This window comes from Schistocerca cancellata, chromosome 2, assembly GCF_023864275.1.
Source record: "Schistocerca cancellata isolate TAMUIC-IGC-003103 chromosome 2, iqSchCanc2.1, whole genome shotgun sequence".
Lineage (NCBI taxonomy): Eukaryota > Metazoa > Arthropoda > Insecta > Orthoptera > Acrididae > Schistocerca > Schistocerca cancellata.
The window spans coordinates 448,856,483-448,874,761 of NC_064627.1; the positions used below are offsets into that span (position 1 = coordinate 448,856,483).

The 18,279-nt window shown below is 37.4% G+C and overlaps 1 protein-coding gene across 1 annotated transcript in view; it reads left to right on the forward strand.

The window, feature by feature from the left end:
- The window catches only part of LOC126161941 (stimulator of interferon genes protein homolog), a 309,484-nt gene that overhangs the window by 172,257 nt on the left and 118,948 nt on the right, over window positions 1–18,279 (forward strand). The window contains exon 4 of the mRNA XM_049918118.1: window positions 7,411–7,458. Coding sequence (XP_049774075.1) covers window positions 7,411–7,458 — 48 coding nt within the window. The remainder of the gene's footprint in view (window positions 1–7,410; window positions 7,459–18,279) is intronic.

Genomic DNA, 18,279 nt, shown 5'->3' on the forward strand with positions numbered 1-18,279 from the left:
TTGTCATCATCTTTATACAGTATTCTTACTGCATGCCATTACTGAATAAATACATTGTACATATACTGTAGGTATATTGCCACAAAAGACGATTCCACTACTACAATGATTGTGTTCTGTCTCTTTGTGTTTCATGACAGGAAGCAGAAACACCTAGAAGCTGGAAACCCTTATCAATTGAAGAGAAAATTGAAAATTCACCTCAATACCATTCCTACCACAAACTATTGGACTGTGTAGATTCAAGAACTGAAAATGCCATTTCAGACACATTGCAAAACCAATGTTCATTGTAAAGTTGAATGATAAGTAGTAACATATTGAAAGTGGCCTCTGTTTTTCTTAAAAATACACTGTACTCAAGCAAATATTAAGCACCTAATAGTTGACAAACAGCACTTATTTAGAATGACGGAGGCAGTAGTAGCTGTTTTTCAAAATATCAGCCATCTTTCTAATTTACTATGTTACATGTAGATGGCATAAGTACAGGTAGTATGAAACATTACAGTGGTAGTTGATTGTTGACACAAAAATTATAGATTACGTTTTTATGGTTTGTTCATCTTTTAACATATACATTAACTCATTCCACACACCTAAAGGTTCACTTTACATAACAGATTGAATGAATCAGTGAGTAAATGAGTGATCCAAAAAGTGAAACTTCTTTAGCCCTTCATAAAATATATAGTGGGGCTGCTACATATAAATTAGATTGTTTCATTAACAACCATGTCATCCATTATGAACTTATTTAAATATTGCGTTATTGATCTGCTACTCAAACCAACAAATACCAGATGTTTAATTTCTTTTCCATTTCTATAATAGCATGATGAATTCCTTACCAATTGCCATTCCACATAATTTTAGCCTGTATGAGTACTTTACCAAATATTCTTTTGTAGGCTTTAGAATAATCTGCAAATACTTTAGACTTTCATAATTATGAACATACTGTATATAGAGCACCAAGTGGAAATAAGTCAGCTGTCGTGGCCAAATTAGAGGTTTTATTGACTTGGACCAGTGCATTGAATATGAAGCTAATGTTTGTGATTTTTCAAAAGGCAGCAGTGGTGGAGGTGCTTCAACAAACGTGAACAATACATTCAACATGATTCCCACAATATACTGCCCAACAGGATTAACAGAATGTAACATGTTGACTAAATTGCATTGCCCCAGTGCTCTTGTGACTTGTCGTGTAGACATCAGGTGGTCCCATCATATTAATTGGCAATATATTGAAATTAGCTCCATGAAATTTTTTATACACAATTTTAAAGAAACACTGTATACTAGATGAATCAAAAAGATAAATCTTTACACTTGATTCATATACAAAGATATGGCTCATTTCACCAGTATAAATTACATGAATGGAAAGATGTCATGGTAACAAACATTTATAATCCTCCTAGGCTGTCAATATGTGCTACAAGGCGCTCAATACTCCACAATAGCTGATGAGCTCATCCACTACACACAACAATCTTTTTATCTATGTCCTGTACAAACCATTCACTATTCCATCTGTCACTAGTCATACAAACAAAACAAAAAAAAAAAAAAAATGAGGAAAGAACCCTACAGGTTTAGGGAAATCTGTAGGGAAAGGGGTGGAAAGAGGATGGATGGGGGAAGAAAAAGGGAGTGGGGTGGTACATGGCTAAAAGTTATTTGTCATGACAATAATTAAAAGATTTGCTTCTCACATTGAATTTACAGTATGCTTGTAAAGATCAACAGTTAAATCAAGCAATCTTGGCTTTCACAAAAAAATAAATAATTAAAAATACCATATTTAGTGTCATGAATGATGATGATCTAGTCAAGGATTGTGGATTATTCTGCACACCTGCATCATGAATTCTCAAACAGCCAATGAGAATTTAATAGCATTATGAGCACTCTGCTGTGAACATTGTAGCCAATGTGAGCTTTAAACATGATTGTACTGAGTTAATCATTGATTTTTTTATTGCATTTGTGGCTAGTTGTCATGTCCCAAGGTGATGGTAAGTGACAATTCTGCATAAGCAAGCAAGAGACATAATTTGCAGACATGTTTTCTTCAAGTGCAAAGCATGTGTATGCACACAGTGGAGCTGCCGCTTGAAACCAGCAACACTGAAATCCCCCTCTTTACTTCCAGCTGAACAAACTGCCATTGTTTGTGAATCAAACTATACAGGACTCAAAAATCACAAGTCAAAATCTGTTGTAAAAAATTCAGTGACTACTACAAACCTTTAGAACTTTTCAGATGTTCTGAAAACAGCAAAAGTTTCACCACTGCTAAGAAAAGGTTCTTTTGATAAAATATCAAACTACCAACATGAGTCAACCTTAAATTCTTTTTAAAAAATTCTAGAAATTTTTTTTATGACAGCCTTACAAATGTTCACCAATTACCAGCCAACAACAAGGCTTTAAGAAATCTAGATCTACAACAATAGCAATTTTTTGGTTCTTAGACTATGCTTTAAAATCTTTTGATCAGCGTAAAAGAGACACCATCCAAAAGCCTTCGATGTCCTGGATTATAAAATCCTGCTCGAAAAATTTGAACAGAGATGAGGTGTAAGAGATTTAGCACCCTGGGTCATATCTAAAAAATGCAGGCAGAAGGCATTACTTCACTATGAGTTCAACACTCTGGGTAAAGCAAGAAACAGCTCTTTGCTTTCCAGCGAATTATCAATAAAATATGGAGTACCTCAGAGCTCAATTCTAGGACTACTACTCTTCGTCATTTAAGTGGGCAACTTTGTTGAATTTCCGAGTCCCTAAAAAACTATCCTGTTTGCTTACAACACCAGTGCATTGTTCGCTGTATCCAGTCCAGAAACATTGCAGTCAACATCATAAAGTTTTGTAGAAGACATTGAGTGGTTCACCTTTTCAACCAGGGCTTTTATCACTCAAAGAAGATACTGTCACTCAAAGAGTGACACTATCTTCACATTAGTGTGATGATCATTCCCAGTTATATGCCTGATGTCTTCCTCGAATAGTTGAGGTTGTAGTTCAAACTGTTCCTGGCATCCCCAGTAACCTTCTTTACCACTATGTTTCCACATAGAGGCTAAATCACAGGTAACATTGCTGATTTCTGCACTGGGCTTAAAAATATTAGTTACCTGGTATTTGCTACCCCAGGAGTTCCATACCCCTTACTTATCCCAGAATAAAGACACCTTCTTGGTCCTTTGAACTCCCTGGCTCCTACTTGCAATTTTTCCCCCGTCTTGTTAGAGTATTCCAGAACCTCTTGGGTTGTCTGCACACTTTTGTCCCCAGTCACCAGAGCAGTGAATCTGTTGGAGATATCTAGATTAAAGGTGGCAGACTTGCAGGAGCTCTTGCCTGATTTGGCATGTTTGACCACTGTCCAGTCATCTACCTTATTACAGAGGGCCAAGTGGGGACACCTCAGTGTGAAGTCAGGTTAGCTGTCTGAAGCTTCAACAACACTGGTAAAACATTATTAGAGTTCAGTCTTTTATTCTCAGTCCTTATTCTTCTGCACCAGCCTCTGTTGTTCCTCATTTAGCTGCGTATTGGATTCTAGCTGATCTCTGTCCAGTCAGCTCAGTGCTTGCATGACCAGGGGAAGATGTCAGTGACCCTGGCACTGCGGTAGACTGCCGGTGTGCAGGGCACAGTCATTTGCCCAGCATGAAATGGTTCTTGGACTGGCTGCTGGAGTGTGCTTGGTCCCACTCCAAATTTTACGATGACATCTGATGACTCACCCACAATGCACCTCTGATATATGTCAAAAATCTTGTGGTCGGTCAATCTCCTCCCTACCTTGGTACGTGTCAGACATGAAGGAGCCTGAGTGCTGAACAGGAAATTATATCCCAAGAGGTCCAATACTGACAGCACAGTCAGTTTCTCCAATAGTAGACAGTAGGCAGCAAGTAGCAAGAAGTTCATCAGGTGAAGTCTATCATCTTGAGTATATCTTTGGCTAGTTCACAGACAGTGATGGGGCACCTAGGACATAGATTCACTACAATATCATATTCATAGAATTGAGATCTGTTATTGTGAGTGCCATCAATTGCAATGATCAACCCGTGACAAAAGCTGGAGAATTGGAGTATTTAAAAAGAAGTAGCATGAAGCTTTGATGCAAGGCTGAATTTGTAATGACCACATGTATCCTCATTATTTTGCTATATTCACTCAGCAGGCTGTTAACTGCTGTATCAGATCCTTGCTATGTGCTCTTAATTAAAGAGATAGAGTTTCTTGGAACATGTCTTACAAGCTAATGAATATGATTGTCTCACTTCTTTTGATTTTTCATCACAGTCTCCTTTCTGCTGAATGCGTATCTTCACTCAGCAGACAGTGTCATAATGTGTCGACAACCTGACTCACTTGTGACTTACTGAGTCACTTATGCCTCTATCTCGACTCACTTCTGCCTCTATCTCTAGCATGTCTTGAGTTTGCCTGTAGCACTGTGAATGAGTTTAGTTTTTTTGTAATTTCACCTCTTACTATTCTGTGTTACAACACTGTTGTTAAACTGACTGCTGCCAGCTACAGGTCTCAGCTGTTCTGTAAGTAATTCTGCTTGTGATACCTGCCCAATGAGTTCTGAGTCTTAAGATCAGCTGTTCTCTCTCCATAATCATTGAGTGATAGGCACAGTTACTAAAATCCCATCCAAGCAGGTAGCTTCAATTTTACAGCATCCAGCATGAAAAAAGTGTAGGCAGTCTTTGCGCTCTCAGCAGCTTCTTACCACTTTGCAGCAGTTTCCACACTTGTCGATTATTATTTAACAGTAGCTGTTCAAAATCAATTACACAACCTCTTGCAGTTTTATTTAATAAAACTAAGTTGACTTATGATATATATTTTATGGAAAAAGTTTGTGTATGTGATGTATAAACATTTCTGAGTTATCTAACTTTTAGGTTCCTAAACATTTTTAAATGTAAGACGATGTTTCCTGTATGTGATTTAACTGTCAATACAGCAATGACTGAAATTAGATTAAGTAGGGTTTGTTATATACTTCCAAATTTTTATCAGATAACTTGACGAAAAGTCATAACAGCTATCTATAAATTATTGCCTACTACAGTATTCCAGTTCTTAGCTTTGTTGTCCTTAGAATGAAGTATATTATCACTACTTGACACTGCCTTGCTAGCGATTCATACACCTTGCATAAGCACATAGCAGTTAGCATCAGATTCAGTTCAGATTGTACTGTATTTAAAACTCTTATTCCCATAGATTGATAATTTGTTCATGTGAACTACTTGATAACCATGAAATTTCTCATAAGAAATGTTATGTAGTGGCAGTTACAAGTTCTAAGGAAAGTCTGAACTGCTGTAAACTATAGTATTTGTATGACATTGTTACTCTAAAAAACTGTTGGTGTTAAACTGTCTCATATTTAAATGATACTGAGGGGATACTACAGCATAGTTTGCTTCAATAAGAAAATAATAGTTTGAACATCACATACATTATGACTGAACTGAGACATAGGCACTAATTATCTAAATTCTAGCAAACAAATTTCTATTATGACCTTAATATATGTTATTAACACAGTTGTGTTTGCAGTTATTAAGTAAATCCTTCCTAATAAACTCAAAATGAAAGTTGTATCCATTGAATCTGGGCCGACAAATTACCAGTCAATACTCTTAACCACAGGACAATCATACTGCATATGTAAATCTTTAGCAAGTATTTTACTTATACCTACTGCTCATTCAGATGAAGTATTCTAGGAACTTGAAAGGCACACCTCCTTCTACTCATACAGTTTTATTTTACCTATAGTTTCTGTCAACAGAATTAATGGCCCTTTAGGAATCAACAAACATCTTTTGAATTAGTAATCTGTGGCATATAATTGACTTCATATTAAATACTTGTTCAGAACATGGTATGTCCTTCCAGAAACCACCTTGATATTCACATAAATTACTCTCCAGTCTACTCTGTTTAGTATAATCTTGGAAAATATGTAATATGCAACTGGTGGCTAAGAAATTGCTCTGTAGTTTTTAACTTCTTGTTTATTGCCTTTCATACATAGTTTAGTACCCTTGACTCCCTCGGGAGATTTTCTGTTTCCCAGGTTTTCTCAGAAATCTATTTTAGCTTCTTTTTCTTTTAATTTTTGCTAGAGACCATTTCAAACATTCTGGTGTCGTAGAGTCTTCTCTGCTACCTTCATGAGGTTTTAACAACTTCTTCAATTTCTTCCATAGTTGGTAGTAAATTGTCTTCTACATCTTCATGAGTGTTTGAATATTTGAGCTTGTGGATTGGTTCTGTGCAATTAAGTTGCTAATAAAAATATTTTGCAAGTATTTCAAAATTTTCAGTGTTATGTAAGCCAAATTGGTCAGCCTTGTTCCTCACCTCTCTGTTGTCATATTTACGTTTGAAGTAGCTCTAACAAACTTTATATCTCACTTTCTCCTCCAAAGACCTACTGGAAAAGGGCCTCTTTAGTCAATAATTTACAGAAAACACTTTCATACTAAATTTCCATGTATACTCTTTTTTTTACCACAATCTAGCATGTAGCCTGTTAGTAATTCTAACTACTTGAATATATTAATTTTACTTATGTAATTGATGTGTTTAAATATATTTAAATGTTATGACTAACAGTTTAAAATTGTGAGGAATTGAAATAGTAACAAGAGGAAACAAACGAGGTCCATGAGTTACTAGTCCGTGCACTACTCTACACAGCCACAATGCTGCTACAGCAATGGCTCCTCAAAAATTCCTTATACTCTATGCTTGCACAATAAGCCACATTCAGTTTCAAAGACAAATACTGACCTGGTGCTGTGAGCAACACAGCACTCGTAGTGCTGGCAGGGATTATGTCACATCAGATCATGTGCAGTCGAAAACAAACATCTGTGTCCCTTGTCTGTACTGATCATAGTTCAACTGTCTGCCATGTCAGCACTCAACACTGGTTTCAGATTATATCATGGAGCGAGCACTAAACATATATTTTTAGCCATTTTATTTGCATATGAACATACATTCTAAGAGAAATGGTGTGATTTTAGTACACTTTTTGGCTCACATTGAAGAGAAATGATGTAATTTTATTGTCATTTTACAATGTGCTGTAGCACATTAGCTTGTGATAAACAGCTGCCACTGATCACATATTTAGAAACATGAAATACTATACAAACACTTGTTAAAATTTTCAACTAGAATTATAAAATCTTCAATTACATGAAATTTTTGTGAATGTTTTGACTGTCTTTAGTCTAAAGAGCAGATTTTTTACCAATTTTCTGTCATTCCATTCTGTTTCACCTTAAATGGAATGTCTGGCATATATAGTCTAACATTTGTTATCTTTTTTGTGTGTTTCAGTACGTTTATCTGCTTCAGAAATCATTCTGCGCTCAGCATTACAATTGTGTAAGTTATTCACATTTTCTTTTCCTCATTTGCTTGCTATAAAATGGGGTAAGGAGCAGGATGGCATGGCCTGACTAGACCATTCTAGAATGGTATTTAAATTACCAGTATTTAGTCAGGATTCACATTACTCTATGTGTCAGATGTTGAGGTATATTCACAAAAAAGAAAAAAGATGCAGATTCATGTTTATTAAGATGCATTTTATAAATCTTTACCTGAGTTTTATGTGCAAACTAGCTTAGTACCCATTATTTTGCTCACATAGACTGTATGGCCTGCAGAAATTTTTGTTTTGATTTTATTTAATTGAATTTTTATGTTATTCACAAATTGCAACACCACCTAAGCTTTTTGTGCTGATTAAGGCCACATAAGCATGTACTTCTGATCAAAAAGTGATTCTGGTAACTGGAGTCCAAAGTTTTTGTTAATAATGCTTTTTGCGTTCTTGTGGAGATACTTCAATAGAAGCTTTCATCCCTTGACAAATTTTTCTATACATCTAATTGAAAAGTAAAATACTACTTTTCATAAATTTAGCTTTAAATTTTTTTTTTAATGTAATGAAATAATTTCTTAGAAATTTTCATTCCCTATTTTCATCCCCTAGGGGTTGAATTTCCAGAAACACTGAAAGACAAATTTTTTCGTTTCATACTGAAATGTCAAATACCAGTTGTCATAGAGTTAGCTTTACAAATGCTGTAGTAGTTCTTTAGTAATTATTGATTTTTTGGAACAAACTTCCACACACTATTTTACCCCCTTAGTGGTCAAAAATTCCGAAACTGGTGAAACGTATTTTTTATTTTATGACTGAGAAATCAAATACCAGGTTTCATAGTTCTAGCTTCAAAATTTCCGTAATAGTGACATACTTTCAAAAAGCCTTTCCTCCCATACTTCACCCCATTAGCAATATTTCAGACAATCCCTTGTTAAACAATGCCTACAGTGTAAGATGCACATCCTCTCTAAACTTCAAGTTTCTGTCCTCAGCAGTTTTTCTGGGCAGTGATGAGTCAGTGAAAGAGTCTGACCATATTTCACCCCCTTAGGGGTTGAATTTCCAAAAACAGTGAAACATAGTTTTTCATCTCTAACTAAGAAGCCAAATACCAATTTTAAAGATTTACCTTTAGAAGAGATTTCATAATGGAATATTTTAATAAAACATTTCAACCCCTATTTCACCCTCACAGGGGTTGAATTTCCAAAAATGGAGAAACATGTAATTTTTTATTTCTAACTGAGATGCCAGATTTAAATTTTTAGATTTAGCTTTAAAAATGCTTGCATATTGACATATTTTCATAAAAAATCTAATTCCATATTTCACCACCTTAGGGGCTTAATTTCCAAAAACACTGAAAAATATTTTTTTATTTGTGATCGAGAAGTCAAATACCAGTGTTCATAGATGTAGCTTTAAAAATACTTTAGTAGTTCTTTAATAAAGATATATTTTCAAAAAAGAAGCTTTCACCCACTATTTCGCTCCCCATAGGCTAAATTTCCAAAAAATGCAGAAACACATATTTCTTTATTGCTGGTGAAGAAACCGAATATCAATTTTTGTAGGCCTATCTTCAAAATTACCTTAATAGCGACATTTTTCAAAAACCTCTTCATCCCCTGTTTCACCCCAGTATAGTTGCAATTTTGAAAAATCTCTCCTTGAATGATACCTATAGTATAAGATCCACACCTTCTCCATATTTCAAGTTTCTGTCCTTAGCGATTTGGGCTGGGAAATAATGGGTCAGTCAGTCAGTCAGGACATTGCCTTTTACATGTAGAGATATAATTACAGTTTCAACAAGAGCTTTAAATTCAACTAACCCAGCCCAAACCATTTATTTCCAGTTGTATTACAGGTGTTCTTTTATGCAGTACTGCTGCTGTGAAAACAAATTAATCCTGACATTGTAAAGTATATGACTCATAAGAAAAGTATGGTATTAATGTGCGTATCTGCAGTATGTGTAATACATGGCATGTTTTGGGAACCGATCTGGCACCGAGCTGTCATTAAGTAGTGTCTAGCTGGTAATCCCCAGATTTAGAACTGTTTTATGAGGAAAGTTTTATGTGGCTAATGTCACAAAGGCCATGTCTTTACTTCTAATGGATAGGTTTGAGACTTTGCCTCCCTCAGATAATGAAACACAGCCAGTAGGTCTTGGCCCTTTTGCAAGAGCAGCATTTTCTCCTTTGTTGAGATCCATGATCTTCAGGGGGGTGGGGAGGGGGGGGGGGTGGAAGATTCTATTAATTGTAGGCAGCTCTAGTGTCTGGTGGATGATGGTCCCTCATTGGGAAATACTACTACAGTATTGGAATGAATAAAATATCCACATGAAAAGTATGTTTCAAAGAATGTTCTGCCAGGAAAAGAAGGCCATCAAGAGAGGAATTGAGAGCACTTGTTGTAGTCAGCTGCATATTGCCATTCACATCAGTGTCAATGATGTCAGCTGCCTGAGATCTGAGGCCATTCTCAGTTCTTTCCTGAGACTGGTAGAAGTGGTGAAACTCTGAGTCTGCCAGTAGAGAAACCATCAGATAATGCAACTACTTCTACTGAACAGATGCCAAATGCATAAATAGTGAGAGTTGTTGTTAAGGGAATCCATCTGGAGAATGGTTTGATGCTGCTCTCCAGGCTAGTCTATCCTCTGCAAGTCTCTCCACCTTGGCATAACTATTGTGGCTTGCATACTGTAAAAACTTTTACTGTCATTCAAGTCTTGGTCTTCCTCTATGTAATTTACTTCCTCCCAACTCTCCTCCATAACCAAATCAACTATTCATGGATGACTCAGGATGTTTCTTATCAGGTTCAGTACATCTTCATTAGTTATTCAATCTACTCAACTTGTCTTGAGCATTCTTCTAAAACATCACTTTTCATTAGCTTCTAATATTTTCTCTTTTGCAATGCTTAAGATGTGCTGAGGTGACAAAAGTCATGGGATACCTTCTAATATCATGTCGGACCTCCTTTTGCGTGATGAAGTGCAGCAACTTGACATGGCATGGACTTTGCAAGACATTGGAAGTCATCTGCAGAGAAGTATTGAGCTATGCTGCCTCTATAGCCATCCATAATTGTGCAAGTGTTGCCGGTGCAGGATTTTGTGCATGAACTGACCTCTCAGTTATGTCCCTTAAATGTTCAGTGGGATTCATGTCGGGTAATCTGGGTGCCAAACCAATCACCAACAGCTGTAGCCTGCTGACATGGCACATTATTGTTTGGGAATGTGAAGTCCATGAATGGCTGCAAATGGTCTTGAAGTAGCTGAACATAACAATTTCCAATTAATAATTCTGAGCCAAAGTCATTTACTTGAGGTACTTGTTTCTACCTAGGTCCTTAGTGCTCTGACCAAGTCATTTTGCATTATTGCAACAGTCATATTATCTTCACACACTCGCTCTTTCTTTTCCATAATATTGTCGTGAAGTTTCTTTCTTTTATATAGTCATTCCATATATGTTAAGTCCTTCATTGTGGATGATGCAAGCTGTTGTAGTAAATGATGATTCCCAAGTTGAACTTAAAAACACCTTATTCATGGCACAAGTTTAGAAAAAAGTAAAGTTCATATAACAGCTGAAAGGTCATTAGTGATCACTTGAGAATAACACAAACAAAGTCCACTGGCATAATAACAGTTGCGTGGGAAGTGTCATCTCAGGTGGTTGTAGAAGTGCCACCTGTGGGGCCCGTGCTGTGTGGCATACAGTGAAGCAGTGCAGAGACCGTATGGAGTAGAACGGCTTGTCCAGGCTGGTCTCAGTGAGTTCCAATTGATGACCTAAGAGGTGTAGCCAACTCCTGGCTTGGAACTGAACGTGCAATTGAGTTTTGATGCTGGAGGCTATGCTTTGCCCTAAACATCCAGCAGGCAGAACTATGTCAGCAACCACATCATGTTTGGACAGTACATGTTTCCTTGATTAGCAACGCTGCTGGTTTCCCAATGCATGTGCTGCTCAGAAGTGTGAGTGGTGCCTTCTGGTGGTTCGTGTAAGAAGCAGACTATCAGAATGTGTGTGTGTGAAATCTTATGGGACTAAACTGCTAAGGTCATCAGTCCCTAAGCAGAGTATCAATGGACTGTTTGTATACAGTATCATGTGCACAACACATGAAGCTCTTGTGATATCTGTAAGTAGTGTCCAGAGGAAAGACACCTGTGGGCTAAGGATAAGCAGCCTGCAGTATGAAGACATTGTACTTGAAGCGTAAGGTAGTTGGCCTATGGCCAATATACAGGGTGTCCCACTCAAACTTCCCTGATTTCAAGGATGCAGGAGAGAAAAACCACTGTGGATACAACAATGAAAAATGCACCACATTGTAGGGCATCTCAAAGAATTTATATTCCCGTATCAGAAATGCCAAGTACTGTCACCAGAGTGCAACATGGTCGCATGAAGTGAAAATGGTGACTCCACAGCAGCGTGTGCAAGCAGTAGTGTGGTGTGTGGTTTGCAGAAACAAAATCGCTGATTACTGTGCAAAGAAATTATCATCATTTGTATGAATGTGATCCATCTGATGTGAAAACAATTAAGGAATGGTATAGGAAGTTTATGGCAACAGGAAGTGTTCTGAAAAATTCTGGCAGTGCACATTATAAGCCCACGAAAGTCAATTCGTCAAGCATCTAAGCAACTTGATGTACCTTGATCAACATAGCATCTTGTAGTTCACCAGCATCTTCTTGTATGTGCTTGCAAAATGCAAATTCTGCAACATCTGACGCTGAATGACAAACCACGCTGACAACAATTTGCTGTGGATATGCAGCAGTGTATTGATATGGATGCTAGCTTCCTGGAAAGATGTTAATTCTCAAATGAGGCAACCTTTCATATATCAGGAAGGGTTAATAGGCATAATGTTCAGCTTTGGAGTTCGCAAAATCTGCATGTTGTCATTGAACATGTTCGTGATAGCCCTAAACTAAACGTGTGATGTGGGCTAATGCACGACGGGATTGTTGGACCGTTCTTCTTTGCGGAACAAACAGTGAATGCGTCAGTGTATCTGGACACGTTGGAGCAGTTTGTGTACCCTCAGATATGAGACTTGCAACCCAACATCATTTTTCAACAAGATGGAGCTCCGCTGCACTGGTCAACGGCCGTTCGCAAGTTCCTGGATAGGAAATTTCCCAATTGTTGGATCGGACGTAGGGGGACCCATTGCCTAGCGACCACGCTCACCTGACTTTAAGCCGCTTGATTTCTTCATGTGGGGATTTGTGAATGACTGCGTGTATGCAACCGAAGTGGACAATATTGTTACATTGCGACATCGTATCACTAATGTGAGTGCAACAATAACAGAGGAAATGTTACAAAGAACTTGGCAAGAAATTGAGTATAGACTCGATATTCTTTGTGCTACAAATGGTTCACATGTAGAGGTGTATTGATGATAAATAAATAAATTCTTTGAGATGCTCTACAATGTCGTGCATTTTTCATTGTCGTATCTACTGTGATGTTTTATTTTCCCTGGGTCTTTGAAATCAGGTAGGTTTGAGTGGGACACCCTGTACAATAATATATTCCTTCCATCTCTCAGCCTTCCTTTCTTTGTTTGGTAGTGGCTTGCAATCTGAGCTCTTGTCCATTTTGTCCACACAGTTACTTGTCTTTACTACTGCTACTACTACTACTACTACTACTACTACTACTACTACTAAACGCACATTTAAGCTTCCTAAATGTGGATCTTACCTACAGTAAGCAAGATTTTGCATTTCTACTCTAGCAATTTCTGCATTGCTGTCTTTTACCTGCTGAAGTCTCATTTTCAGACATCTGTATTCTCTTTTGCCTGCTTCATTTGTTTCATTTTTTTTAATTTTACCTCTTTGTCAGTTGAATTTAATACCTTTCTGTTATTTAAGAATTTCTGTGGTCCCTGTCTCTTTGCCTATATATCGATGCTGTCTTTACTTTCCTCTCTCAAAGCTACCCATTCATCTTCTGCTGTATGTCTTATGTTAATTTCAGCTAATTGTTAGTCTACCTAATGCTCCCTTTGAAACTCTCAACAACATCTAGCTCTTTCAACTTATCTGAGTCCCACTTCTTTAATTTCCTACCTTTCTGCAATTTCTCCAACTTTAATGTGCATTGTGTAAGTAATAAATTACAGTTGGAGTCCATATATTCTCCTGGGAATATTTTACAGTTCAAAATTTTATTTCCAAGTCTCTATCTTACACTGAAGAGCCAAAGAAACTAGTACACTTGCTTAATATCATGTAGGGCCCAAACTAGCATGCAGAAGTGTCACAACATGGCATGGTGTGGACTCAACTGATGTCTGAAATAGTGCTGAAGGGAAGTGACTCCATCAAACCTGCAGGGCTGTCCATAAATCCGTACGATTACGAGGGGTGGAGATCTCTTCCGAACAGCACGTTGCAAGGCATCCCCGGTATGCTCAATAATGTTTCTGTATGAGGAGTTTGGTGGCCAGTGGAAGCGTTTAATCTCAGAAGAGTGTTCCTGGAGCCATTCTGTAACAATTCTGTATGTGTGAGGTATCATATTGTCCTGGTGGAATTGCTCAAGTCCGTCGGAATGCATAATGGACATGAATGGATGCAGGTGATCAGACAGGATACATCTGTTCATGTCACCTGTCAGAGTCATATCTAGACATATCAGGGGTCCCATATCACTCCATCTGCATGCGCCTCACACCATTACAAAGCCAGCTATTACCATTAACAGCTTGAACAGTCCCCTGCTGCCATGCAGGTTCCATGGAATCTTGAGGTTGTCTCCAAACCCGCACACATCCATCCACTCAACATAATTTGAAATGAGACTTGTCCAACCAGGCAACATCTTTCCAGTCATCAACAGTCCAATATCGGTGTTGATGGGCCCAGGCAAAGTGTAAAGCTTTGTGTCATGCAGTCATCAAGGGTACATGAGTGGACCTTCATCTCCGAAAGCCCATATCAATGATGTTTCATTGAATGGTTGGCATGCTGACACTTGTTGATGGCCCATTGTTGAAATCTGCAGCAATCTGCAGAAGGGTTGCACTTCTGTGTTGTTGAACGATTCTCTTCAGTCATTGTTGGTCCCAGGATCTTTTTCGAGCCGCAACGATGTCGGAGACTTGATAGTTTACAGGATTTCTTATTTTCACTCATGAAATCGTTGTACGGCAAAATCCCCACTTCATCACTACCTCAGAGGTGCTGTGTCCTGTCACTCTAGCACTGACTATAACACCACGTTCAAACTCACTTAAATCTTGATAACCTGCTATTGTAGCAGCTGTAACCAATCAAACAACTGCGACAGACACTTGTTGTGTTAGATAGGCATTGCCGACCGCAGCACCATTTTCTGCCTGTTTACATATATCTGTATTTGAATACGCATGCCTGTAACAGTTTCTTCGGCACTTCAGTGTATAATCTTCCTGAAACATACTGATGTCTACATTTCTCTACCAAGTGTACAACCTTCTTTTGTGTTTCTTAAACAAGTATTAGCAATGATTAATTTATGTTCTGTGTAGGCTATTGCCAGGTGGCCACTCCTCTACATCTTTTCTCCCAGTCCATATTTTCCCATTATTTTTCCAGCTCTTCCTTTTCACGCTATTGAATTCCACTCCCCAATCACAATAAAATTTTTGTCTCCCGTAACAATCTAAGTAATATATTTTTTAGCATCATACATTCTTTCATTCTCTTCATTGTCTGGAGTGCTGGCAGGCATATAAGCTTGTACTGCTGTCATGGATATTGGTTTTGTGTCTACCTTGGCTATTATAATGCATTCACTAAGCTGTTCATGGTAGCTCACCTGCATTCCCACTTTTTTTATTCTTTATTAGACCTATTCCTGCATTAATATTTGATTCTGTGTTAATATTCACTTGACCTGAAATTGTGTTCTGCATCTCACCAGGCTTTAGTAATTCCCACTGTATCCAACTTCAAAGTAACAGTTTCTCTCTTCTAGTTATCTAATGTACCAACAAAATTAATGAGTCTCATATTCCTTGCTCTGATCTTTGGAATGCCACATTAATTCTTCTGGTGACAATGTGGGATGAATTATAATTTTATGTCTCATCACATGTAGCTCTTTCAAACATAACAATGAAATAGGTCTGTAGTTCCCCCATTTCGAATTATTTGACCTTACCTTTTTCTGAACTGATTAGATTAGATTAGAGTACTTTCCATTGCAATTGATCCTTAGTGAGGAGATCCCTTATGATGTAAAACATGCCAGAAAAACAAGAATACAGAATAAATACTCACAATGAAAAACAAATATGCCAATGTACCTTCCACAGATCCCAAGTGAAATGATTGTCATGGATGTGGAATTCATCAAAAAATGTAAACATAATTTTATTTAAAAGGTAATAAATACTAAATAGAAATATCATTTTACAACACTTGTTTACAATGATCACATTTCTGGACTGAACCTGTACAGAAGTCAGATTGTACTGTTCAATATTATTAGTAACACACACACATCAATTGGTTTCACTAATAAATTCATCAGTGGAGTAGGAGTAGTTTGCCACGAATAAACTCTTTATACTTCTTGTAAACTGGACTGTATTGGTAGTTGAACTTTTTATAGCTGCTGGCAAGTTATTGAAAATGTGTGTTCCTGAAAAATGGACACCTCTTCGGACCAAAGAATTCCATGAACTGAGCTGTTGGTTGGAAAAAGAGATATATTTTTAATGGCAAATTTTGTTGAGAAATAAATATATTGGGAAGCAGTAGTCAGTATCTTTAGTTCCCTAAACAAGTCTCAGCAAACATTCTTGAGTTCACACCACAAATAGTTCTTATTACACGTTTTTAGACCTGGAAAACTTAAGATTGACTTGATGTGTTACCCCATAAAATAATCCAGTAGAACATTATGGAATAAAAGTAAGCATAGTATGCCATCTTTTTCATTTTTATATCCCTGTGTCTGATAACATTTGCAAATAGAGATGTGTTTAGGTGCTTTAGAAATTCTGTGGTGTGCTCCTCCCAGTTGAATTTATTATCAAGCTGTAATCCCAAGCATTTAACACTGTCCACTTCATCTACCCACATGTCATCATATTTTAGGCATATACAGGTGGGAACCTCTTACAATTTCTGAATTGCTTGTAGTGTGTTTTTTCAAAGGTAAGTGACAAAGAATTTGCTAGGAACCATTTATTAATGTCCACAAAAATTTCATTAAGCTATCTTTGTAAGACTGCACTTGATTTGCTATTTATTGCAGTGTTTGTATCATCTGCAAACAAAACAAACTTGGCATCTGGTAATGTTAGTAATGGAAGATCATCGATATGCGAGGTATGTTCAAAAAAATTCCAAAACTTTGTCCACAAAATTTTTCTACACTTACCTTTTATTTATTGTGCATGGTCTCTCTTGAAATACTCTCTTCCACAATTGATACACTGCTCCCAGTGCCATTCCCACTTCTGAAAACAGTCTTGGTACACCTCTTGCTGGATCGTTCAAAGCGCCATCTGCGAATTTTCTTTTATCTGATCTATTGTTGCAAATCTTTGTCCTTTCAGTGTGGTTTTCAAGTTTGGAAATAAAAAAAAAAGTCTGCAGGGTAGTACGGAGGATGAGGCAGCATAGTGGTTTCATTCTTTTCAGTAGTTACACACCAAGAGGAATAAATGTGCTAGTACATTATCATGATGCAAGAGCCATGAATTGTCTTGCCATATTTCAGAACATTTCCTTCTCAAATGTTCTCACAGGTGTCGCAACACATCAAAATAGTACCATCGACTAGCACGAATTCATGATGAACTAATCCTTCAGAGTAAAAGGAAACTATCAGCATGGTTTTGACATTTGACCTGACGTGTTGAGATTTTTTTGGTCTTGGAAAACCTTTCCCAACCCATTGTGAAGACTGAACCTTGGTCTCAACACCATTACCCTAGATCCACATCTCATCACCAGTTGTTATTTTCTTAAGGAACACCTTGTTCTCATTTGCAATCCAAAAGCTCTTCACAAATTGTGAGGAGAAGTTGTTTCTGGTCTTGACTCATGAGCCATGAGATGAACATGGAGGCAGCACGATGCATTCCAAGGTGCTGTGTCAGAATTTCATGACATGATGCAACTGAAATGTTAGATTCTTCTGCAATCTCTTGGACAGTCAGTCTTCAATTGGCTTGCACAATTTCATTGATGTTCCTGACTTGACCATTGTCGATAAATGTCAAAGGGTGTCCTAAACAAGAGTCATCTTTAACTCCAATCTGGCCATTTTTGAACTCTGTGAACCATTCATAACATTGTGTACAGCGTAAGCACTCATCATAGTAGGCTTCCTGCATCCTTTAATGTGTTTCTGTAAAGATTTTCTTGAGTGTCACAGAAAATTCAGTGCAGATGCATTGCTCCTCTAACTCTGCCATCTCAAAATTTGCAAACTGTGCTAAACAACATTCTATGCATTACAGCACTGAACAATTATTGACAGACATGGAACAGTGAAACTTCTGGCAGTTACACATTAAACATAGGCATGTGCATGGATGCCAACTGTATATTGCTCCAATACACCATTGGTATGAGATTATGAATCTTCTGGAATTTTTTGAACAGACATTGTATGCAAGAAAAAGTGAGGGCTCTAAGATAGAACCTTATGGTATGCCACACGTAATTGGTTCACAGTTGAATGATGCCTGGTAGCTTAATACATGTCTCTTACCTAATTATTCAATTTGTTTCCTGTCAGAGATACAGGATTTGA